Source organism: Coccidioides posadasii, chromosome 2 (assembly GCF_018416015.2).
Source record: "Coccidioides posadasii str. Silveira chromosome 2, complete sequence".
Lineage (NCBI taxonomy): Eukaryota > Fungi > Ascomycota > Eurotiomycetes > Onygenales > Onygenaceae > Coccidioides > Coccidioides posadasii.
This window is the reverse complement of record NC_089408.1, coordinates 5,574,523-5,595,534: the sequence shown is the minus strand read 5'-3', so window position 1 is coordinate 5,595,534 and position 21,012 is coordinate 5,574,523. Positions and strand designations below refer to the sequence as shown.

Below are 21,012 nucleotides of genomic sequence, written 5' to 3'. Positions count from 1 at the left end.
GGTTGCACTTGATCCTCAACGTTGGATGTCAATAAGCTCCTCAAAAGTGAAAAGAGAAACAGCGACAACCGCTAAAGATGTATCCCTCAGAAGCTCTATCTGCACGAGTGGGGGAATAGCTATTACGTAGCAACGGATCATTGTGAGGGGTCTTTGTATCCTTTCTCGCTCGGTCCGCAGAATTAGTTTCTGGCGAAGAAATTGAGGAATGGCACGATGTTAAAGCCAGAAAAACATTCAAATAGTCGGGCGAGCTCCTCAGAACGAGGTCAATGCAACTAGAAGCTGGGCACAATGACAAGATGGAGCGCAGCTATCCATACACTTTGACGAAAATGGTATGTCCATCCTAGCTTCTAGTCTAGCATGGTTTCATTCGGGGATCAGGACACTAGTGTGGGGAGTGTTGCTCTGCTGCCACCAGTTCATGGTCCAGACAAAGGCCTGAATAGAGATTGCAAACAACAATCATATCCTCATTCCCGAGTCATCGAGTGCCGTGAGAGGAAGGTATTGAGAGATTCCTGACATGCGGCCCCCAAATATGTAGGTTCGCCCGAGACACTCGGTGTTTGATATTGTATATTCGGCATGTTCGCATAACGGCCATATTCATGAATGTTAACTGAGACAGAAGGATTCCAGAATTGTCCCTCAGCTGGGTTTGGGGCGGATGGGTGGAATCAAAACATATGCGTTCGCCTCCGCGTTTCTCCAACTTTGTGACCCATATTTTAGCATTCTGCAAACCGCATTTCACGGCCAATAATCCGCTCCGGGAGACGTAAATCAGCTTGGCAATTCTCATCCGGGAAGACTCCGCAATCTTTCGGTGATAGCCCTCCTAAGATCCTCCAATCCTTTTGATATGAGTTAATGAATGCCAAGTTGATTGGTTGGGTACACGCTGTTACCTTGAACCGCAGGCCAGCAGCCCGCTCGTAGAAATGAGGGATTCATAGCCAGCTCTATGCCAAGTCGGTGACTGACTAGCTAAGCGGTGCGAAGTGGCCGAGTTCAGCGTTGTTGCACTAGCCTGCGTGAAGAGGAGACGTCGGTGTGGTGAGGAGCACAAGATAGTTAAGGTTTTCGTATTCCGTGGTAACTTTGCCTCGCCGCTAAGACCCCACAAAACGCTAAGAAAGTCAAAGCGACATCACGTTCTGCCTACCAAAGCTCCTCTCCGCCGACGAGACAATCCCCAGGGCATGCTCTTGTTGGAGCATATCCATGGAATTAGACCAGCTCATGAACCGAAATTATAATCTGTTGTCTAATGAGGCTTTATTAGAGCCGTCGCAAAACTAATTGATGGGAACCGCTGCTTTCCCATTGCGGACTGGGATAACATCCGTTTCACAGACTGGGGGAAATTGAAAAAGGACTGTGCTCTACTACTCATTTGAAGCACGGCCTTTGGAGGGTAGAAATGGAACAGGATGGCCCCAGTAATGGTCGCTCTGCCAAACGGCTGAAGCGATCCCACGACTCTGGTTGGCCTTCGCAACAAAATGTTAGCTGCGATGGCGAGGGAAGTCGGTCACTATCGTCACTAAGTCGGCCAATAACGCCCCCTGCATTATCCCGGCGGCAAGAAGCGATGGCAAGGCCATTGCCCTCGGAGGCACCCCGCGCAAACCACTCAGAACCCATCGGGATCAAAACTGGGTTGAATGTTATCTCTTCTCCTGTGCAGCTTACGCATATACGCGACTTATCCGAGAAATCTACCTATAATTGCGACACTGTAACGCTGCAGGATATTCTCGGTGACCCCTTGATCAAGGAATGTTGGCAGTTCAATTATCTTTTTGATATCGACTTTTTAATGAAACAGTTTGATCCCGATGTGAAAAATCTAATTAGGATCCGAGTTGTTCACGGTTCTTGGAAGAAGGATTCTGCGAATAGAATTTATATCGACGTGAATGCTCCCTGTTTCCTTGTTTTGATATTATCTATACTTTGACGTGCTGACCCATGACGATAGGAAGCTTGTGCCCGTTACCAAAATGTGGAACCAATCATTGCATACATGCCAGAGCCATTCGGCACACACCATTCGAAAATGATGATCTTGATACGACATGATGATTGCGCACAGTAAGTAATAGTCCTTTGTGCTACTGTACCCGGATGTTGATGTGTTGCAGAATTATCATCCATACCGCAAACATGATCCCAGGAGATTGGGCAAACATGTGCCAAGGGGTCTGGAGATCACCACTGCTTCCATTATTGCCATTAGACAGAGACTACGACCAGTCTATTTCTGGTATTATTGGCAGTGGACGTCGATTTAAAAGAGACATCCTCGCCTACCTAGATGCTTATGGCCGAAAAAAGACAGGCCCCTTAGTTGAGCAACTTAAGAAATACGACTTTGATGAAGTGCGTGCTGCATTGATCGCCAGCGTTCCTTCAAGACAAGAAATCCCGAATCTTGATTCACAGAAGAAGACCATATGGGGCTGGCCCGCAGTGCAGGACGTGTTGCGCCAGATACCGACCCATAAACAGCTGTCATGTGAGCCGGAAAAACCACGAATTGTTATTCAGGTTAGTTCCATCTACTAAATTGCCTATCTACAAGAAACTGTTCAAGTTCTGAAGGAATATTAGATATCATCCATAGCGTCTCTTGGCCAAACGGATAAATGGCTTAAAGACACTTTTTTCAATGCTCTCTGTCCTCCTTCGGCAGCTGCCCGCTTCTCAATTATATTTCCCACCCCCGATGAGATTCGCAGGTCTCTAAATGGTTACAGATCCGGCGGGTCAATTCACATGAAGCTTCAAAGCGCAGCACAGCAAAAGCAGTTTGATTATATGCGGCCCTACCTCTGTCACTGGGCTGGTGACTGCGAAAACAACCAAAATGCTGATATTGAGAAGAGTGTATCAAGTACGGTTACACTTGACGAGAGTACGCCGAATAATACCTTTGTGCGGGAAGCCGGGCGTCGCCGAGCCGCACCACATATAAAGACCTATATACGTTTCTCAGACGCCGAAGATATGCGCACGATAGACTGGGCAATGGTGACATCTGCAAATTTATCCACTCAAGCATGGGGTGCAGCGATCAATGCAAATCAGGAAGTCAGGGTCTGTAGCTGGGAGATTGGGGTGTTGGTGTGGCCGGATTTGTTCCTTAACGATCCTCAAACGGCTGATCGTGATGATAAAATGTTATCCAAGGCATATGAAAGAGGTGAATATGCACAGATGATACCCTGTTTTAGGCAAAATGCTCCTTGCCTATCAGAAGTGGAAAGGCTAGAGCTGGAAGAGCCATCGCGAGGAGATGACAAGTCCAAAGCGTGGAAAACGCTCGTCGGCTTCCGGATGCCATATAATCTTCCCCTGAAGCCCTATTCCTCTAGGGATATCCCATGGTGCGCCACAGCAACACACACAGAGCCGGATTGGTTAGGTCAGACTTGGGAAGAGGGATGACGCAGAGATTAGTGCCTTGAAACTCTTTTTATGACTCACTCCGTGTATAATTATTAGAGCTGTTATTTATCCCATAGAGACAGAAGTATTCTTTTACCAAACAGGCTAACCTTTTCAAAATAGAAGACCAAGGCCAGTAAAAGTGTTATAAATAAATAAATAAAAGAAAAAGAAAAAGAAACAAAACAGGGGAATATGCACTTCATGTATCGCGGGTGTAAAATGTCTATATGTCAGCGTGCTGTGTGGTAGTATCTCTCTGGCCCATAGTCACGATTCACAAGCTAACAAAGCACCGGCCATGAAAGATCCAATCCTCTCCATAAAAGACAATAAGCATTTATCCCCACTGAGTACGGTTCGAAATCCCGATATTGACCCCTTCAAGGGGGCAGTCAACCCTCACTCGAGGGCCGCAATTCATCCATATTTAGTTTTATAAGAAAGCAGACACGTCCTTATCTGCCAACCTGCTCCGGCTCCTTCGACTCATCGTAACCGTATTTGGCCTTCAATTTCTCGATCAATTCGACATATCTCTTTTGTGCTTCTTCGGGAGTCACACCCTCCTCGACGATGCTCTTCCACTTGTTATATTTGTACTTGCCCTATCAAACGAATTTGAGCTCAGCAAGGAAAAGCAAAGAGGGATGAAACTTGAGAACTGGATGCAGAAAGGCGGAAAGAGGGAAGAAAAAGAGGAAGACGAGAGTGGAATACCTTGAAGTCGAAAGTTCCTGGGACCGGGGCAGTCTCAAAGGGCGGGTCTTGCATGCCTTGCTTGAAGAGAGCGTAGAGCTATATCGGTAGCAAAATATATGTTAGCTTATTCGTTCTACTTTCTGCTCCACTCATTGCTTTATGGAAGACGTGGTTGATGATTGGATCAGGGAAGAAATGGGAAGAAGATTGGTGTATTTACCATGAGAAGCTCGTCGTCAGTCGGTTTGGCGAGGAGCTTACGGCTCGCTTCCACAGCGGCTTCGAATTCGGGGGTTTTCGCAGTCATTGTTATATTCCTGTCACGGCCTGCTCTTCTAAATCTTCCGTGTTCTTGTTTGGAAATAGCTCTAGATACGAACGGGTCTTTTTAACTGCGCGTTAGGGTAGACACTTTAGCCAGGGTTTTGCAAATTGGGAGGACCGGGAAATGGAATATATGGCAGAAATAACAGCAAAAGCCAGGATATATAGTTGCACTGCCACTTAAGATAATAAAGTAAACAAAAAAAAGCAAAGGCTGCGCTGGAAATCCTACCTTTTCCTTCGCCGGCGTGCGTGTGGCTCTGCTGGGGGGGATGCGCTGATATTTGGTGGGGGAGGGGTAAAAAGCATCGGTCACGCGGCAGATGATGACATTTCCACCCGAAGAGTTCCCCTCCAAATTGTTGAGACGAAAAATGGTACTTTCCAAACATCCAAGCAGTCAGGGGTTGATTCTATATTCTTAGAACTAAACACGTGGCTCTGTGGTGTTTACATTACAACTGGCATGCACAATAGCAAGGATAAGGGATTGTTGTATGCCAGAGGCTGAAATTCTTGAGGGATTCCAACTTGGTGCTAGGCTCTAGGGGTCCTCAAGGTAGCAAAGATGCTTGATTATAAGTCATTCCTGTATGGAATAAGTAGAGTCATATGCCCAAAAGCACATTCACATGGATAAACCAGCCAAAGCAGCCTGCAAACAACGCCCAAAGCTATGCAAAACATTAAGTATGAAGGGTATTTTGTACAGATACAAAGTGAGAAGGATAGAGTGCACACGCATAAAGGAAATAGAAAAAATCCAGAAAGGGGATAAAAGGTGCAATGAGACTCGTAATCACCAATCCACTGCCCAGCCGTTCTTCTGCAAGAACTCTTCACAGGCGGCTTTCAATGCATAATTCGGCCGCAGATCCTTGGCAGACATCGGCACGCGCGTGATGGGGTCAAATGGGTTTTGTTGGAGGTGTTTGAGGATGCTAACTCGGTCAAAGGAATGGCCGGATTGAGTGACCACCGGGTCATGCATGATCTCAAAGCTAATGCTGTCGATGAGATAATCGGGGACAACCTAAGAATTCGTGAATTCAGCATCTCGGGGTATCGCTGGAGGCGGGATAACGCTAATTTTTGGCTTTTTTTTTTTTAAAAAAGAGGAAAGAAAAAACTCACCCTTTCTTTCATATCATCCCCTTTGGCAGCTGCGAATATTTCTCGTACATTATCCACCTTCTTCTGTGCCTCCGCCCGCAATATCCGCTGGTCCTCGGCATATCCAATCGCCCCTATCTCACCCGCCTCAAACTGCAGTCGCAGCTGTTCAAGTTCCTTCGTACACTCTGCCTCCATGAGCCCCTCTAGCTGTTTTAGAGTCTCGTCTGCTTCCCTTAATCTAGCCGTTTCCTTCGCCGCCCAAATAGCCTGTTTAGCCCTTAATATCGTGTTCGACAATGGCTCCGAATTCGGACTCTTGGTCTCCAGGCTGATCTTGTACGCAGCGAGAGCAACCTCACATGCCTCCGAGGGGCGTCCGAGCCCTAAGAGCGCCTGTGCGAGATAAAACTGCGACTTGAGGGAGGCGGGGTCCTTAGGCCCGTAGAGCTCCATAGCCATGCGTGCATCATGCTCGACACCAGCCCACGATTCAAGTTTGATGCGGGCAAGGGCACGATTGTTGAAAAAGGCAGGCTCATGGGAGTTCTTCTGGATTCTGCATGAGATGTGAGTTATCAGAGACCAAATAAGCGGGGGAATGAATCAAAAGCATGCCACGGGAGGGTTGCTCACGCTTGCGAGTATAGCTCCTCCGCTCCTTGATAGTCCCCCTCCTTGTACCGCTCATTGCCTTTCGCCTTGAGTTCATACGCCATGGCGCCCTAGTGTGTTCGTTTGAAGCAGGATGGTGTAACTTGAATCTGTGGTATCTGATTGTATGCACGCCACTCTGGTGTGCGGTACGGAGCACTCCGTAGAAGGAGCAAATTTCAATGTGTGCTGGGAGAAAACACAGTCTCCTCACCGCAGTTGTTAGAACGACGCCGTCCTATGGCAAAGGAACAAATTGCTCGCTCTTCTACTGCCAATGTGACAGTGCCATCCAAATAAAACTTAGGTCGCAAGGTAAGACCACTTTCTCCTTTCGCGACATTCTCCGCGGCCAGTGTTACCTCAGCAAACAAAGAGCCGTGCACATCATCTCCATATTACTTTTTTATCTTCCCTGCTGAGCAAACAGGTCGAGGGTGTAGCCGGCCGCGCGATGCCCGCAGATGCCCAAAGAATCGGATGGAAGCTCTCTGGGGGCTGTTGCTGAGTAATCCAGGGACTCCGCTGGCCCTGGAAGTCGGCAAATCATGTTGCATCCGAGGCTAAGCCCATTTAGAATTAGCGCGAGACCCGGCTGTCGGCGGGTCCAGGTCTGAGCGGAAGGGCTTTCTTGGCAACACACGAAACAAAGGGGTGGAGGGCGGGTCTCGCAGCGGAAAAGGCTTGTTAGAGCCCGAGTACCTATCTCAAACTCTCTTCCACCTCCCTAACCACCTTCCTTACACCCTCAATATCATGTGCAAACCTGCCCAGAAACATCCCGTCCACCTCCTTTCCCAACCCCCCTGGCCCCCATAGTCCCGGTCCCGCGCTCCCGCCATACAAGATCCTAACCTCCCCTTTCCTATGTCTATCAATTCTCTCAATAACACTCCTTACTCCCGACACAACGGCACCAACATGGTCAACCCCGGCGGGCTGTGGCTTCCCAATGGCCCACACTGGCTCGTAGGCAAAAATCACCGGCGCATCACGCGGCAGCGCCTCCAGCACCGGTCTAATTTGCGCCTCGCACTCCCCCACCGCGCGACCAATCGCTTCTGACATGATTGGTCCCAGTGTGGAAACTTCCCCAATACACACCAGCGGGATCAGACCCTGGTCCGCTGCCGCGGCGGCCTTTCGTGCAACCTGCTGGTCTGTCTCGCCGAATATGGCGCGACGCTCTGCATGTCCAAGCTCGACAATTGAAACATTCATGTCTCGCAAGCAGACGGGGGATATCTCGCCTGTATAAGGACCCAAGCTGTCCCAGAAACAATCCTGCGCACCGAGGAGAAGTGGGGGTGGTGTGTCTGCATCTTGTGGAGCGGCAAGGTTGGATTCAAATTCTTTAATTGCTTCAGAGCAGGGATATATGGTAAGGAAATCTGGAATAAGAGCGAGAAGGAGTTTGGATCTATTCTCTTGCCGTATGATGTCGTTCCGGGGCTCTAGGAGGCCTTGGATATAGTCGATTGTTCGAGAGGGCGTAAAGTACATTTTCAAAGAGATGATGAGGAGCGTTTTTGGCAGTGGGGGAAAACGAGGCCCTGCCAGTGCGGATGCCATGGTGATGAGGTCTTCAGTGTCAATTGATTTTCTACCTGTGTTGTGTCTTTTTGGTTTTCTTCGATTGGAAAATTCCCAGGAGCCTTCCAAGCAAGTTTTGTTTTCTTTGCGTTGTATGCCAATAAAAATCGAGCGCAGAGTGCAACCATTACAATAAAAGCATATTGTAGTACTCCGTAGAATACTTCAGCACTCTAAACCTGAAAAAAAAAAAAAAAAAAAAAAAGCCGAGTCGCACTTATGCTAGATACGGAGTTCCCGTCAAACAGCCCATGGGTTCCAGCTTTGATGGTGACATATATATTACCGGGCGCGGGGTAAATTACACGCCATTCAGTAATATTGTTAAAAGGAAGAACTGTGGGTTTTTCCCAATGTGATATGGAGCAAGGCAAGAATTATTAGTTTACAAAAGGCTTTCTGTTTCTAATGCTGAGGCCCTGAGATTCAGTGTGTATAGGTGTTCCTGCGCAGTATCTTGTTTGCTTCTTGTAGTCCCTCATCTGTGATGTCACTGGGTGAAGCTCTGTATGAACTGTACGGAGTAAGAGTAAATAAATCTTTCAGCATTTTGACACCAATAGAAATAAAGTACAAAATGCCTTCGAACCCCTTTCCATCCGAAGGCTGTCTCTCGATCATCCTTTGTTTCAAAATTCTGGAGCCTAAGCAGACAACACTATGTTAGTGCTAACCCTATCCTCAACGGTAGCTATTGGTAGCTTCGGGAGCATGTTAGCTGAGGTTTGTTTGATATTAGTGCTATTCATACATAAATTTGGCATTCTCGATCAATCTTGGTGCCTCAGCTTTGGTAGGATACATATTGTAAGCGTGTTCATCGCTAACTCAGGAGCAAGGCTAATCTGAACATTGAATGGGCTCGTACCGAGTGAGATCGGTCAACAAGCCTTTGAAGTAAGAGTCCCGAATACATACGAAGCCCAAAAGCAGAATGATGTAAAAGAGGTGTTGTAGCTTTGCAGCTGAGGGAAGGACCAGCCTTCTAGGGATCATCTTCTAGCAGATGTTTCTGCCCTGCCCATTTTTAAGACTGTAAAATAAGAGCATTCTTATCCTGACGCAAGGCATTGGATTATCAGAGTCGAAGGATTCATGTAGTTCTCCACTGCAAAAGGGATCCTCATTCGGTAACAGTGCTTAAGAGCAAAATATGACCCTTCAACTGGCACCCCGTTCAAGCGTCAGAAGAGCATGAGAAAATATGAAAGTTGAAGTACGGAGTACGGTTTTGTATTGTACCGCCGTTGATCAGCCCTAGTGGTATGACATCAGAGATTCCGAAAACACCGCCGGAACTTCTGAAAACGGCATCCCGCTGTTCGGATGCACGGCGCATATCACCCACCATACCGGCCTGTACCATACCAGCACCGGCGAAACTTACATTATCGATAAGAATACCGTACTGGCCAACCCATTTTTGTATTAGTTAGCGCTGAACCAGGGTGGCCCAAGCTCCAGAATTACATGAGACTTGGGATGGGGACCATCGCGAGTATCATTTTGTATCATCCACCAGGTGGAGAGTGCTCCAGATCAAAGAATTTTCTTTGATGAATAAGAATCTAAGGGCTCTATGCATCTTGCGAAGCGTAATATTCTTGCCAACCTTCCATCTGTTCTCTAGTCATAACAAGCATCCTCCTTGCTGCAATACTTGATATCAATCTCAATCCCCGCAAAAATCAAGCCAAAATCCAGAGAAAATAAAAAACCCGAGCTTAAGACACTTTGCAGCACCATCTGAGTCCCAAACGCAGCTATGGCAGCAACCCCACTTCCACCTCTCCGTCTCGCCATCGCCTGCGACGACGCCGGTGTCTCCTACAAAGAAGCCCTCAAAGCCCACCTCTCCAACAATCCTCTCGTCTCTTCCATTACGGATGTCGGTGTCACTTCCATCACCGACAAGACCGCCTATCCACACGTTGCCATTCAAGCTGCCCAATTGATCAAAGATGGCAAAGTCGACCGAGCACTCATGATCTGCGGAACAGGTCTAGGCGTAGCCATCTCCGCGAACAAGGTCCCCGGAATCCGGGCCGTAACGGCCCACGACACGTTCAGCGTGGAGAGAGCGATCTTGAGTAATGACGCGCAGGTGCTCTGCTTTGGACAGAGGGTTATTGGAATTGAATTGGCGAAGAAGTTAGCCGGCGAGTGGCTAACGTATCGATTCGACCAGAAGAGTGCGAGTGCGCAAAAAGTGCAGGCAATTTCGGACTATGAGAAGAAGTTCGTGGAGGTGAATTAATTTTTTGTTTAATGATTTTGTCGATTTTCCTGCGTTATTTGGAATTAAAATAAACAGGGTGGCACATACGGAAGGGTTGGAAAATTGGATGAATTCAAGAAATGAATGCCATGTATGATTCTCCTGTTCATACATACAGCACATAACGACAAATATGAAAGCTTCAAATGCATATCTGTTTTTTCCTTAGAGATATTAGCCATCTCATGGTAAACAGAATCATCTCACAGGGTAGACTTGATAGACCATACCTACCTAAAGCTCTGACAGCCCTTCTCCCTCAACGTACTCGTCGCCGTAACATTCTCTCCTCAGAAATTCAAGGATCTCTCTATCGCCGCCAGTCAGCTTGTTCAAGTATCCCTCGAGAATGTAAATATTGTCCGTCCACATTTCTGCTTCGCTTTTCCAGCGCTTGATATCCGCTTCCATCATATCAACGCTCCCACCAGCCTCGCCGTTTAAATACTGATCAAGCTCCTCCCTCAACGCCGAGACTTCGGCTCCCATGGTCTCCTTCTTTGCCAACAACTTTGTCCTCTCAGCCTCTTCGTCCGCGCCTTGACCAATCTCAGCCTTTGCCACATCGATCTTACTCTTCAATTCGGCAACGCTCTTGTTAATCTTATCCAATTCCTTGACTAACCCGGTCCGTATTTTGTCTCGTGCCTTTTTCTCTTCTCCAGCCCAAGCCCAGTACCAATTCCCGCTACCGATTTTCTCAACGCGGACGTTGTTATCGTCCACAAGGGCTTGGATGTAGTCCTTAATCTGCATGCTGTTGATCGATGCAACAGATGGAAGCATTTTCTCAAGATCTTTAAGGGTGTGGCAGGTACGTGTTGAGCGTAAATGAGTCAGAATAAGAGCTTGCTTGGCAGCTGGAGGCAAAGACTTGGATGGGCCCTATGGTATTCGTTAGCTAGGGCTAATCAGGAGAAATCGCTGATGTCGATTCAGCAGGTAGAAAAACCCACCATCTTTGTAAGGGAGTTAACTTATACTCTATACATTGGAAACTCTCTTTGACGAAGGGTGATGAAGTGTCCAGTTCTAGGCGACGTCGTTGAAAAGCCTCGGAGAGAGGGGGAGAGGCTCAAAATTTCCTTTTTAGGAAACGGGAGCAAATTTGCAACATGTACCTCAACTACATCGGAAACATAGTACTCACGATTGTGTTATCACCATGTTCATGGAATATGAGACATAATCGCTGAACGTGCCGGTCGAGACGGACTGTTTGCACTTGCGTATGCAGCGATTTAAATGTCCTCACCGTCAGTTTGCACAGCATCGTCCTTCGCTCGCCCAGACTTGCTCAATCGGCGCTTCTTCCTTTTCATTCCAACCAATTCATCCCCGCTTCTTCCAACGCCCGTCGTTCGCGTTCTTTCCGCGCCCGAAAACCCCAATGTGCTTGGAACGGACCGCCGGCCTGAAGTTATACTAACTTCGGACTCATAACCAGGCTCGTCAGTGCCAACAACTTCTTCTCCTTCGACAAACACCATATCTCCAGTTTCCCCCAATGCCTCTACGGCAGTTTCTTCCAGAAGAATTCCCATCGCAATCAAAGCGGTTTCGTCCATACTCAACCAGGTCGATCGGCCACGGTCAGCAGTTGCGCTAGAGTAGAAGTCCGAGGTGTACGTATGTATGGCTTTCAGTAGGTCTGAATCTGGAAGAGTTTGATCCGGTGGAAGACGTTCGTTGGCGAAGTAGATGTCGTCTTCCTGGTATCTGGTAGGCGCACTTAAGCGGCGAAATAGAACTTCATCCGGAGGGACAGAGTGAAATGTGCTGGGAAGAGAATTGCGGCTATCAAGAGATGGCGCTAAGCGAAATTCCTGAGTCGACACTCGTCCTGTTGAAAAGAAAAATTAGCCGTCTAAAACAATTCAAGGCCGAGCCAACAATGCAGGTACCATACCAGCAACCGCATCGTAAACATTTGCATAACGCTTCCGGGGTTGGGGAGCAGCATCCTCTGCATTGTGTTCTATCGATTCAAAAACATCGCTTTCTTGATTCATCGCAATGGCATGCTTCACCACGAGATCTACTTGTCGTGCTCCATCGAGCACTCCAACGAACCTTGCCCAGGTCGGTCCACTTGGAATGATATCTCGGCCTGAGTTTATCCGGAGCCGATGACGTGCTTGTCATTCGCCAAGCTACTCCGTAATTTTCAGTTAAAAAAACACAATTTCCGCCGGCTGCCTCGTATTTCAAAGTATTAGCGTTGCCTGATTCCAAGCAACTAAACAGCTACAGTCAGTCTCAAAATTGGTTTGACCTCCACACACATGATGTTTGTTTTCCAGCCCCACTGCCAAGGTCCTAGCATTGAGACCGGTTTTGATACCATCTGTACTCCGTACATTCTCTGTATTGTATTCGGAATGATGGCCATGTTATCACGTGATATGCAAGTGACTCAGAAGTCACGAAACGTCACAAAAGTTCATCATTTCCTTTTGGGTTTGAAAACGGATCTCTGTCTGTAAGAGAAAGAAGGGCATTTCTGTACACATTTTGAGTCATCTGCGAATAAAGTCCAGTATTCTAGATCAAGATGACCTTCTCTCCATTATCAGCTGGCACAAAACCGTCGGTTCTGTTTCGCGCCGAGTGCCGTGCTAACACAAGCTTTAGAGAAGGCTACTTGTGTGCACGGGGCACAATTCATGGTGGTGTGCCATCAAGGGAGGACTTCGATGATCGTCTTTCATGGAAAAAGAGACCGACACGGTTCTTATCTTTCTTCAGCAGTTGGAGGCGGGTTATGAAGCGCCAAGAGTATTTGGAGGGCGATGAGAAAAAGGACATCGTGGTGATTGCCTTGTGGGCAAAGAGTTTGGCTGGCGTGTACAGTGCGAAGGAGGTTGCATATACGCTTGGGTACTCTGACACCGGGCCAGATCCTCGAAAAAAGCTACGGAATCACCATGATGAATACCTTGTTGAAGGAGGTATTGCAGCGGATGAATACTGTATTCTCGCGATTTTCGAGGGTGGCGGGCCGGAACGCGAAGTCACCTTTGAGTGCCCATTTTATAGGATTTCAGCAACAATTCCAAGTGGATTTTTCCCTGGAAGAAAATCGAACAACGCGCTAGAGGATATAGAGGATGAAATTTACAGTCACTCAGGGGTTCGGGATGATAGGAAGCGGGATGAGCTTTAGGATAAGTGAGATGGCCCGATGAATGCCTAGAAGTCGAGGAGATGGGGGATCAATTGTATGGTTGGGGCTGAGCGTCAGGGTGCGAGTGACAGGGAAGAAAGGATTGCTCAGAAGACCACTCTCGACAGAATGAATTGTATATTCATACGCCCTGCCTGTAGGCTCAAAATACATCTGGAATTCACCAAAGAGCCGGTGGTTATCAAATGTTAGTGTGAGAGCATTTGATGGGCTGTCAATCTTCAGGCCATCAATAAGGTGAGTGATGCCGGTATCAAACATGTCCAGAATTCGGAGTACATTCTTTTTTGACTCAGTCTTAAGACCAGTTAATGAAATCCTAGATGCCGCAGGGGCTTATTCATACCAAATCTTTGTCCCCAGAACCAACCTTTGTTAGGCAATGAGGCAGTATATGGGCGACTTCCAGATACTGGAAGTTATCACGTTGCTCTCTTTCAAGAAGCTCTCCATCATCATCTGTACAGTTTTTGTCCCTTTCATAACGCCTTCTGGCTTCTGTTATATCAAATTTCCGAGTCACAACACATCGATGGTGATCACGGACGAGGCAATCATGTCTCAAGTCAGATATACGCTGTTTTGTGCCGGTGGCGGTCGATGCTTCTATTGAAGACAACATGGTGGGCGTTGGTTGCGGTGTCTTGATGGATGAGGCCCTAACTGAATTGCTTGAGTTAGAAAGTGATTGCAAGTAGGAGACATCATAAACACACATGGAAGAAAGAACTGAGTAACCATGTAGTCTGCAAACTCTTCAAGAGCACCCATCACGGCACTTCGTGCGGCCGGCTCCCAACAACTGAAATGCTAAAGGTATGATAGAGCCAAGGTAATGTTAGATGTAACACCAGCCAAGTTCTCATGCAGAAATGTGAAGAAAAGAGTTAAGAATGAGTCTTTTGAAGAGATAAAGTCAAGCATGACATGTATCAATTTCGCAGGCTTGTAACCCCTCTCTGTTGCTCGTTCGAGGCCATAGTCCTTGATGAGTATATCAAGGAGGCTCCTCGCGGAGCTGGATTGTTGCGGAGTCAGCGAGAAAGGTTCCGAAATATCCAAAACTCCCTCAAGAGATGATTGATGCCTGTGTGACGACATTGTCGCTTGGATAGGGAGAGGTGTTGCTGCTCTGGGAGCTCTCAGTCTGATCTACGCCGGAGTAATTAAGTAACGGGCCGTCCCGACATGCTTGGTGAGCACGTGATGGACCGAGTGGACCGATTTCGAGAAGGACGGTAAGGCGCCGCGAAATCTCTACACGATCCTGCCTTCGTGTGCAATCCTACTATTAAAGACTCCTCCAGCTTCTGCCGCGACAGGTAAATATGTGAGATTACTACACGAGCCCTTTCACCTTCCAACCCCGAAGCAGCGGCAATGGAACAGAGATCTTATGCTGAAATTCAGGCAACACTGGAAAGGGATCCGGCAGTGGATTTAACGTCAATGTTCCCCAACCCATATTATCATAAACATCAAAATGCCCACTATTATTAGCTGTCTTATACAGCAAAGATCAGTCTGCAAACACTGAATGAGCTTCATGACACACTAAGGTGTGAACCAGAAGTCAACTTCCTACCTCTGTTTCCAAAAGATTATACTCACAGGGTTACAATGGCGACAAGCTCTAGGATTGTGTGGCCAGTATACAACAGGTATTTCTGGAAAACAGGGCCCACCTGAGTTCTGCATACACCTTGATCTTGCGAAAACCGCGAAGGTTGTCTTTCCACTATAAAGTTGTTGGTGGGCCACAGTTCTGTTTGACATCTGTGCCGCAGTTGGAGACACATGTGCTGTCGTATCCCTTCTTCTTACTACCCGGACCACCACCCTCGGGCGCGTGGATATCGCAGTGCGCCGGGAACACGCCACAGAAGCCCCAGTTACTGCAACATGCTTTGAGTGGGCAGGGGTTGAGATCTGCTAGCGGGGTATCCTTGCCAGTCCTCTCAATTTGGAATAAAATCGCTAATCTTATACTTCAAATTTTAGTTACATTCTACAACTGAGCTCATGTTCCAAAAGAAAGTATTTTCAGGAGGGTAATAGAAATCCTACAATACTTCAACAGTTCTCTATTTGGATTACAAGTTCTCACACAATTCCTAGTTAGGTTAGAGAGTAGCTGCTGTGAGATCTTGGAAATGTCCACTAGGGGGTTTTCGGACCAACAAAATCCCGACAAGACAGGGTGGAAACCCGCGCACCTTTCATCCCGCTGACAGCAAACCAAGCGTTAACGCGTTCCTCACGACATCGCAGGCCACTCTAATGAATGAATTCATATCTTTTAAATAGATCTCAAGGATCTATATGCCCTTCATCTTTCCACGCGGCGCAATGTTCGCGACTCATCCAGTGCCTCGCGCCAGCGCCGGGAATTCGATTCTCAAGCGCGTCAGCATCAACCACAGATGGCGATGAAGTGTGGGCACACAAAGCAGGCGTGAATGTGCTGGCTATCGATCACTATGATAGACGCTTGTATGTTTTTTTTTCTTTTCTTTTTTTTTTTTTTTTTAAGCAGTAGCCTCTGATTTTCGATATACGACTCTGATGGGTTTTATTCTCTAGCATGGTCTCTGGCGGCGCCGATGCGTCCGTCCACCTGTGGGACTTCGAAAGCCGTGGAGCGCAGTCAACCCACCTCCATAGGTCGATTGCATCTGTTTCGAAGTACGTTAATTAACGCGTCTATCAAATCAAATGACCTTAATGCCGAACTTCTATAGATCATCGAACACATCAGCACACACGCACGCATTGACTTCAATTTCAATCTATCCCTTTGACCCGACGCCAGCAACCGTGCTCACCACATCCCACGACACAACCCTCAAACTCTCGTCGATTGGCGAATCTGAAATCACTCCAGTCCATACCTTTTCCCTTCATTCAACGCCCTATTCCCATTCCCTTTCCTCCCATCCGTCCTCTCACCTCCTCATTGGCGTCGGAACATCGGACAAAGCCGTCCGTCTCCTTGATCTCCGTTCCGGACTTTCCACCCACTCCCTCCCTGGCCACACAGGCGCCGTTTTATCAGTCCAATGGGCCCCTCATAACCCCCACCTAATCGCCTCCGCTTCAAAAGACAACCGTGTTCTCATCTTCGACGTCCGCCGCGGCGGCCACAATTCCACCATTGCTTCCCTCGACATGGATGACGCCGTGGGCGTTCTCCCACCGCCCACCGCGCCACCTACATTCCATCCACGGAAACCCTTCGCCCGTGGATCTCGCGCTCACAACGGCGCCGTCACCGGCGTCCGCTGGAGTCCACAGGGCGACTTCATCATCACCGCCGGTCAAGATTCGCGTCTACGAGTATGGGACGCGACAACCGGCGCCAACACACTTGTCCACTTCGGCCCACGCATCCGCAACAGTGCATCGATGCACCTTGCCGAGCGTGCGCCTCTTGTCGTCCCAGACAACGTCTCTGCCCAAGAAGCCCCGTTTTTCCTCTGGCCCAATTATTCCGACCCGGACGACCGCGGCGAAATATTCATCTTTTCCATCCGCAATGAAGGTGAATTGGTCACGCATCTAAAAGTCCCCGGCATCCCATCGCGAGAGCGGATGCGAGCAATCGGGAAACCCTCAGCGCTGACGGCGGCACGGATAAATACGTTGACTTGGCGCGGAAACGGCGGGGCTGGAGAGGGGATGGAGATGTTTTCGGGACATGGCGATGGCACGATTAGGTGCTGGGCGTCGAGGACAGAGGAAGAAATCGACGAGATCGAAGCCGAGCGAGAGGAAACGGAAATGGAGGAACGGAAGAGGAAAAGAGACGTTTTGGAGGAGCTGTATCGGGGCTTGATGCAGCCGGGCGTCACGTTTACTTGATTTGGGAACGGCGATATCAAAGCGTATTAAATTTGTCCGTACATTACGACTCTTCCTGGCCCCCAAGCTGACCAATTGCGAATCGCTAAGGGATTACTTTCCACTTTTGTCTTAGATGCGAATCCATGAATTTGCTGTGTTTCGGTCATCCCGATATTTATTCCATTCCCTAGACTATCGATCCTGTTACCACTCCTAAACCCATTTGCAGGGTAAACTTAAAATCAAAAAAAGAAAAAGGAAAAAAAGGGTAGTCACTAATATATGCAAGAGAAGAATGCCCAGCAATCTTTTCGACAAAGACAAAAGACGGTGGTCAGTGGTATCTCGACAACAAATGGCCCCCCAATTTGATAAGGCCGTCACGAAAGAAAATAAAACTAATCACGAACAGATGTAATAAGCAAGGAGCGCAAAAATACAAGAGTTGAGGGGTATTCTGCAACAAAAGGTAAAAAGGACATATAAAAGGCCCCATCCAAAAAAAAAAAAAAAAAAAAAAAAATCGAAAACAAAAGAAAAAAGGAGGAGAAAAAAAAAAAAAAAAGGGAAACATGGCATGTCGTCATCAGTCGTTATGGTTTAAAGTGAGATCTAGAGCGTTGGCGCCAGGTCAAAACCCCGAAGGAGAACACAATGCAAACGAATGGCGGCCGTATTCTGTACGGGCAAGGAGGTATATACAGATGTCCCGTTTATCGGGAGAGGGCGCTATTGGAAAGAGGAATGCGGCGATGCGCTCAGCGTTTAGATAACGTTGCCGTTGACGCAGATCTCATTTCCTCCTTCCTTGCCCTTTTTCAGAGCTTTGGCGAGCATTAGCTCTCGCATCCAGTTGATTCGGTCATCCCTCGTCTTCACGGCGAAATGATGGCTTTTACCCGATCCGAGGAACAGCGACTTCTTTTCTCCCGATGCGGGAACCAAAGAGAATGCAAAGGCAGTCTCATCCATGCCTCGATATCCGTTCTGGGAGAGACTTGCTGCCTTGCGAAGGGCCGACCTCTTGAATGCAGCTGTAAGTTTGGAGTTGCTCGCCAGCGATGAACAAGCGACGGCGTAATCGTCTACGTCAATCGTCTCAAGGCTTCGAGAGTCACGCTCATCTTTGTGCATGGCCAGAACGGTGCCCTTGAGGGTGAAGTGTGCATCCTGCCATTCATGACGTAAAAGGCGGGTTTTCCTCTTCTTCATCCACCCACTGTGGGCGACCTCGTTATCTTTTGACGAGGACGTAGGGGTCCCTCCGGATTCGGTAGCTGACTTCGAAGCCAAGAGTCCCTGCGTGTGGGGTTTGGCGAGAAGAGCCGGTCGAAGCTCCGATGGGTTATCAATAGGAGGGAGTACTCTGCCCTCTGTAAGAGGGGCCATTGTTGTAAAGGATGGACGTCGACGGTGATGATCGGGTCGTACGGATTGCGAGCGATAGATTGAGTCGCCAGTAGGTGAGTGCAAGGTACCATATCTCATATTAGGGGGTACCGATTGCGAAGCATCACGGTCCAGCGGTTCAATCGGCATCGCGGTGATCGGGGCGTCCATCTCCGAAAAGGGAGTAACATGGCGGTACACGTCTTGACCAAAGTGGAATGGATTCGTTTCTTGCGTTGCAGTTGCAGAGCCCATGTGTGGCAGCCCCATTGATGGGGTGATGGTTCGATCTGGAGAAAAGGTGTTGTTTGCAGAAGAACTCCGAGGAATTACCAGCCTTGGCAGACTACGAAGTTGAGTGGTCATGTTTGCGGGGGGTGTAGACGAAGCTGGAGGGGATAGGGGAGGGAACATCTCCAGGGGAGGTTGGTTGTACTCAGGTTGCACTGGGTTGTGCATATGTTGGAAATTCAGGAATTGGCGGACGTTTTCCTGCGGATCCCGGGGTTGGACTCCATTCAAGTTTTCGGCACTAAGTTTGAGTTCCGGCAGTTGTGATGGTCCGAGGACATCAGACGAAGCAACAAGAGAAGGAGTAGCATCAGACTTTGGGCGAAGGCCGTGTTCCGTCTTCGCTGGGCTGGCCAGAGGTACGGAAATATGCTCTCCACTTATCCGTGTGAATTCATTCGGAAACTCCTTTGCAAAACGGGCGATTTTGCGCTGCCGTCTCTGATATTTTGGGCAGTTCTCTCCCTTGGAACATTTGTGGGGCTTGGGAATTAACTGCTCAATTGCCACGATAGAGATGGATTCTCCTGGTGAAATTATGTCTTTCTCCGAAATGACTCGATTTCGGCGTTGGCGGGAACTACCTCTGTCGCTCATAGGGGAACGAATCGTGTGGTCCCTGTTATCTCCTCTGCGCGTCGATGAAGATCTGCTGAGCCGGGAGGAGGACCTCTCAATCGAGCGAGTAGATGTACCAGAGCGAAGTTTCTGAATCATGTTCATCAGACCGTGACGTTTTCCAAAGGATTGAATGTCCAGTTCCTTGAGGTCTTCGATTTGGAGATCCAGGAGGACAGCACCAGAGATATCGTTCTCGATGAAGCGCTCAACGACCATGTCTTCAAGACCGGCCTCGTACATCCATTCAGCCACTTGGGCTGGCGTCCATGCTCGCACATCGGTAACATCCTGGTGGGGAGATGTTCGAGAAACGCTCAAACTACTCGCTGGTCTGAATTCTTCGACTGGAGGTCTGGCGTCGAATATCCGCTCATTCAAGAGAATTGAAGAGTTCCTTACGTCATCCAGCTCATCCGGCGATGAGGGAAAGTGCCAGTCATTATCGTCTGACTTGCCAGCTACGGATGCATCCAGGGATGACCTGAAAAGGTGTGGTCCAGACGGCCCTTGGACGGGTTTACTGGGGCCCAAACCAATCTTGAACGATGTATCCAGAGCACCTGGGGTGGGCAGGTCGTCTGGTGTGGACAGAGTTGTTGCACTGTCATTTTCCAGCTGTTTCTGGGGGTCAGAGGCGATGTCATGATAGGGGCAATCAAGGAAGATTCTACTCACCGATTCTATGCTTCTTCTGGGGGACTCGATATCGGAGAACTCAACCTCATAATCGGTGTCCAGGATTTCCGTTGCTTCAGAGAGCGGCCGTGAATTGAACGAGGAACGTCTAGGAAAAAGAGTGATCGGATTTGTGTTCTTCTGCAGCATCAGGACTCCCTGCTGGGGCTGCGAGAGTTGGTATGTGAACTCCTGAATCGGATCGTCAGCCAATCGATGTTCCTATCCGGGCCGTCTTCTGCATTTGCCTACCATGATGAAATCGGGTCAAAGCCGTGAATCAAGGGCCACCGGAAGAGAAAGAGAAAAACGAAGCGGGAAAGAAATCAATAAACGTCCATGCTCCGAATGAACGATGCACGAAGATAGAGAGCACTACAAAAAGAAAGGGTTATGGGAATTGGGGTAGGGGAAGCAAGCAGGTCAACCGTTGCCGGTCCTATGTGCGGTCTAGTGTATATCCGGAGAAGGGAGGGAGATGCAGTTCGACAGACAAATGCAGGTCTCGAGGCGGTCGATAATATATCTGAGGAAGTGAGGATCCCTTCTCGCCCCGATGCAGATCCTCGAAGGGGGGTGGGGGGGAGTGTGTGGATGTATGCGAGTATATGTGTGTGTGTGTGTGTGTGGGGGGGGGCTGGACAAGGCCGGGTAAGCGGGCGCTTGGAGATATTTGTAAAGAAGGCCTATCCGGAGCAGAGCAGGGAGTCGGTTTGTGACGAGACAGGGAAAGTCACTACCTGTGAGAGCGTGGTGACCCGTGGCCTGACAAATGGGGTGACGTTGGTGGGCGTTTTCTGGCCTGCCCGTTACGAGGGCAGTACGGAGTACGGGCACGATTCCCTGTTTCCATGGCGATGCAGAAACGTCTACGATGCCGGGA

The 21,012-nt window shown here is 48.5% G+C and overlaps 11 protein-coding genes across 11 annotated transcripts; 4 read left to right on the top strand and 7 right to left on the bottom strand.

Annotated features, from left to right (window-relative positions):
• The first annotated feature begins 1,294 nt into the window (after window positions 1–1,294).
• On the top strand, window positions 1,295–3,614 carry D8B26_004255 (uncharacterized protein). Its single transcript, XM_003065067.2, has 4 exons — window positions 1,295–1,924; window positions 1,991–2,103; window positions 2,154–2,559; window positions 2,623–3,614. The coding sequence occupies exons 1-4, from the start codon at window positions 1,430–1,432 to the stop codon at window positions 3,457–3,459; spliced, it is 1,851 nt and encodes a 616-aa protein (XP_003065113.2). The 5' UTR covers window positions 1,295–1,429; the 3' UTR covers window positions 3,460–3,614.
• Window positions 3,615–3,917: 303 nt separating this feature from the next.
• D8B26_004254 (uncharacterized protein) lies at window positions 3,918–4,468 on the bottom strand (the record flags this gene model as incomplete). Its single annotated transcript, XM_003065066.2, has 3 exons — window positions 3,918–4,067; window positions 4,180–4,257; window positions 4,382–4,468. 3 exons carry the CDS (start codon window positions 4,466–4,468, stop codon window positions 3,918–3,920), a joined length of 315 nt encoding a protein of 104 aa, XP_003065112.1.
• A 476-nt stretch (window positions 4,469–4,944) lies between these two features.
• D8B26_004253 (uncharacterized protein) lies at window positions 4,945–6,792 on the bottom strand. The gene is made up of 3 exons (XM_003065065.2): window positions 6,235–6,792; window positions 5,620–6,157; window positions 4,945–5,518 (listed from the first exon to the last, which is right to left on the bottom strand). Exons 1-3 carry the CDS (start codon window positions 6,315–6,317, stop codon window positions 5,285–5,287), a joined length of 855 nt encoding a protein of 284 aa, XP_003065111.1. The 5' UTR covers window positions 6,318–6,792; the 3' UTR covers window positions 4,945–5,284.
• A 115-nt stretch (window positions 6,793–6,907) lies between these two features.
• On the bottom strand, window positions 6,908–7,917 carry D8B26_004252 (uncharacterized protein). Its single transcript, XM_003065064.2, has one exon. The coding sequence runs from the start codon at window positions 7,822–7,824 to the stop codon at window positions 6,955–6,957; it is 870 nt and encodes a 289-aa protein (XP_003065110.2). The 5' UTR covers window positions 7,825–7,917; the 3' UTR covers window positions 6,908–6,954.
• Window positions 7,918–9,417: 1,500 nt separating this feature from the next.
• On the top strand, window positions 9,418–10,207 carry D8B26_004251 (uncharacterized protein; the record flags this gene model as incomplete). The annotated part of the gene is made up of 2 exons (XM_003065063.2): window positions 9,418–10,093; window positions 10,160–10,207. Exons 1-2 carry the CDS (start codon window positions 9,611–9,613, stop codon window positions 10,205–10,207), a joined length of 531 nt encoding a protein of 176 aa, XP_003065109.1. The 5' UTR covers window positions 9,418–9,610.
• Window positions 10,208–10,357: 150 nt separating this feature from the next.
• D8B26_004250 (uncharacterized protein) lies at window positions 10,358–10,909 on the bottom strand (the record flags this gene model as incomplete). Its single annotated transcript, XM_003065062.2, has 1 exon — window positions 10,358–10,909. One exon carries the CDS (start codon window positions 10,907–10,909, stop codon window positions 10,358–10,360), a length of 552 nt encoding a protein of 183 aa, XP_003065108.2.
• A 226-nt stretch (window positions 10,910–11,135) lies between these two features.
• D8B26_004249 (uncharacterized protein) lies at window positions 11,136–12,183 on the bottom strand. Its single transcript, XM_003065061.2, has 2 exons — window positions 12,033–12,183; window positions 11,136–11,966 (listed from the first exon to the last, which is right to left on the bottom strand). Exons 1-2 carry the CDS (start codon window positions 12,133–12,135, stop codon window positions 11,365–11,367), a joined length of 705 nt encoding a protein of 234 aa, XP_003065107.2. The 5' UTR covers window positions 12,136–12,183; the 3' UTR covers window positions 11,136–11,364.
• Window positions 12,184–12,677: 494 nt separating this feature from the next.
• Window positions 12,678–13,486, top strand: D8B26_004248 (uncharacterized protein; the record flags this gene model as incomplete). Its single annotated transcript, XM_066124430.1, has 1 exon — window positions 12,678–13,486. One exon carries the CDS (start codon window positions 12,678–12,680, stop codon window positions 13,287–13,289), a length of 612 nt encoding a protein of 203 aa, XP_065980511.1. The 3' UTR covers window positions 13,290–13,486.
• Window positions 13,487–14,120: 634 nt separating this feature from the next.
• D8B26_004247 (uncharacterized protein) lies at window positions 14,121–14,411 on the bottom strand (the record flags this gene model as incomplete). The annotated part of the gene is made up of 1 exon (XM_066124429.1): window positions 14,121–14,411. The coding sequence occupies one exon, from the start codon at window positions 14,409–14,411 to the stop codon at window positions 14,121–14,123; it is 291 nt and encodes a 96-aa protein (XP_065980510.1).
• A 541-nt stretch (window positions 14,412–14,952) lies between these two features.
• Window positions 14,953–18,237, top strand: D8B26_004246 (uncharacterized protein). Its single transcript, XM_003065059.2, has 6 exons — window positions 14,953–15,250; window positions 15,312–15,361; window positions 15,429–15,803; window positions 15,894–15,995; window positions 16,052–17,205; window positions 17,287–18,237. Exons 3-5 carry the CDS (start codon window positions 15,595–15,597, stop codon window positions 17,169–17,171), a joined length of 1,431 nt encoding a protein of 476 aa, XP_003065105.1. The 5' UTR covers window positions 14,953–15,250; window positions 15,312–15,361; window positions 15,429–15,594; the 3' UTR covers window positions 17,172–17,205; window positions 17,287–18,237.
• Window positions 17,358–20,384, bottom strand: D8B26_004245 (uncharacterized protein; the record flags this gene model as incomplete). The annotated part of the gene is made up of 3 exons (XM_003065058.2): window positions 17,358–17,366; window positions 17,928–20,321; window positions 20,382–20,384. 3 exons carry the CDS (start codon window positions 20,382–20,384, stop codon window positions 17,358–17,360), a joined length of 2,406 nt encoding a protein of 801 aa, XP_003065104.2.
• Window positions 20,385–21,012: the final 628 nt, after the last annotated feature.

Excerpts from the sequence above, each read along its gene's own strand:
- D8B26_004252 (XM_003065064.2), bottom strand. The coding sequence starts at position 7,824 with ATGGCATCCGCACTGGCAGGGCCTCGTTTTCCCCCACTGCCAAAAACG.
- D8B26_004246 (XM_003065059.2), top strand. The coding sequence starts at position 15,595 with ATGAATTCATATCTTTTAAATAGATCTCAAGGATCTATATGCCCTTCA. Across the intron at positions 15,804-15,893 it reads GATCACTATGATAGACGCTT|CATGGTCTCTGGCGGCGCCG; the intron begins GTATGTTTTTTT and ends TTTATTCTCTAG. Across the intron at positions 15,996-16,051 it reads TCGATTGCATCTGTTTCGAA|ATCATCGAACACATCAGCAC; the intron begins GTACGTTAATTA and ends GAACTTCTATAG.
- D8B26_004249 (XM_003065061.2), bottom strand. The coding sequence starts at position 12,135 with ATGAATCAAGAAAGCGATGTTTTTGAATCGATAGAACACAATGCAGAG. Across the intron at positions 11,967-12,032 it reads TGTTTACGATGCGGTTGCTG|GACGAGTGTCGACTCAGGAA; the intron begins GTATGGTACCTG and ends TCTTTTCAACAG.
- D8B26_004255 (XM_003065067.2), top strand. The coding sequence starts at position 1,430 with ATGGAACAGGATGGCCCCAGTAATGGTCGCTCTGCCAAACGGCTGAAG. Across the intron at positions 1,925-1,990 it reads CGAATAGAATTTATATCGAC|GAAGCTTGTGCCCGTTACCA; the intron begins GTGAATGCTCCC and ends CCATGACGATAG. Across the intron at positions 2,560-2,622 it reads AACCACGAATTGTTATTCAG|ATATCATCCATAGCGTCTCT; the intron begins GTTAGTTCCATC and ends AAGGAATATTAG.
- D8B26_004253 (XM_003065065.2), bottom strand. The coding sequence starts at position 6,317 with ATGGCGTATGAACTCAAGGCGAAAGGCAATGAGCGGTACAAGGAGGGG. Across the intron at positions 6,158-6,234 it reads GAGGAGCTATACTCGCAAGC|AATCCAGAAGAACTCCCATG; the intron begins GTGAGCAACCCT and ends CATCTCATGCAG. Across the intron at positions 5,519-5,619 it reads GGGATGATATGAAAGAAAGG|GTTGTCCCCGATTATCTCAT; the intron begins GTGAGTTTTTTC and ends ACGAATTCTTAG.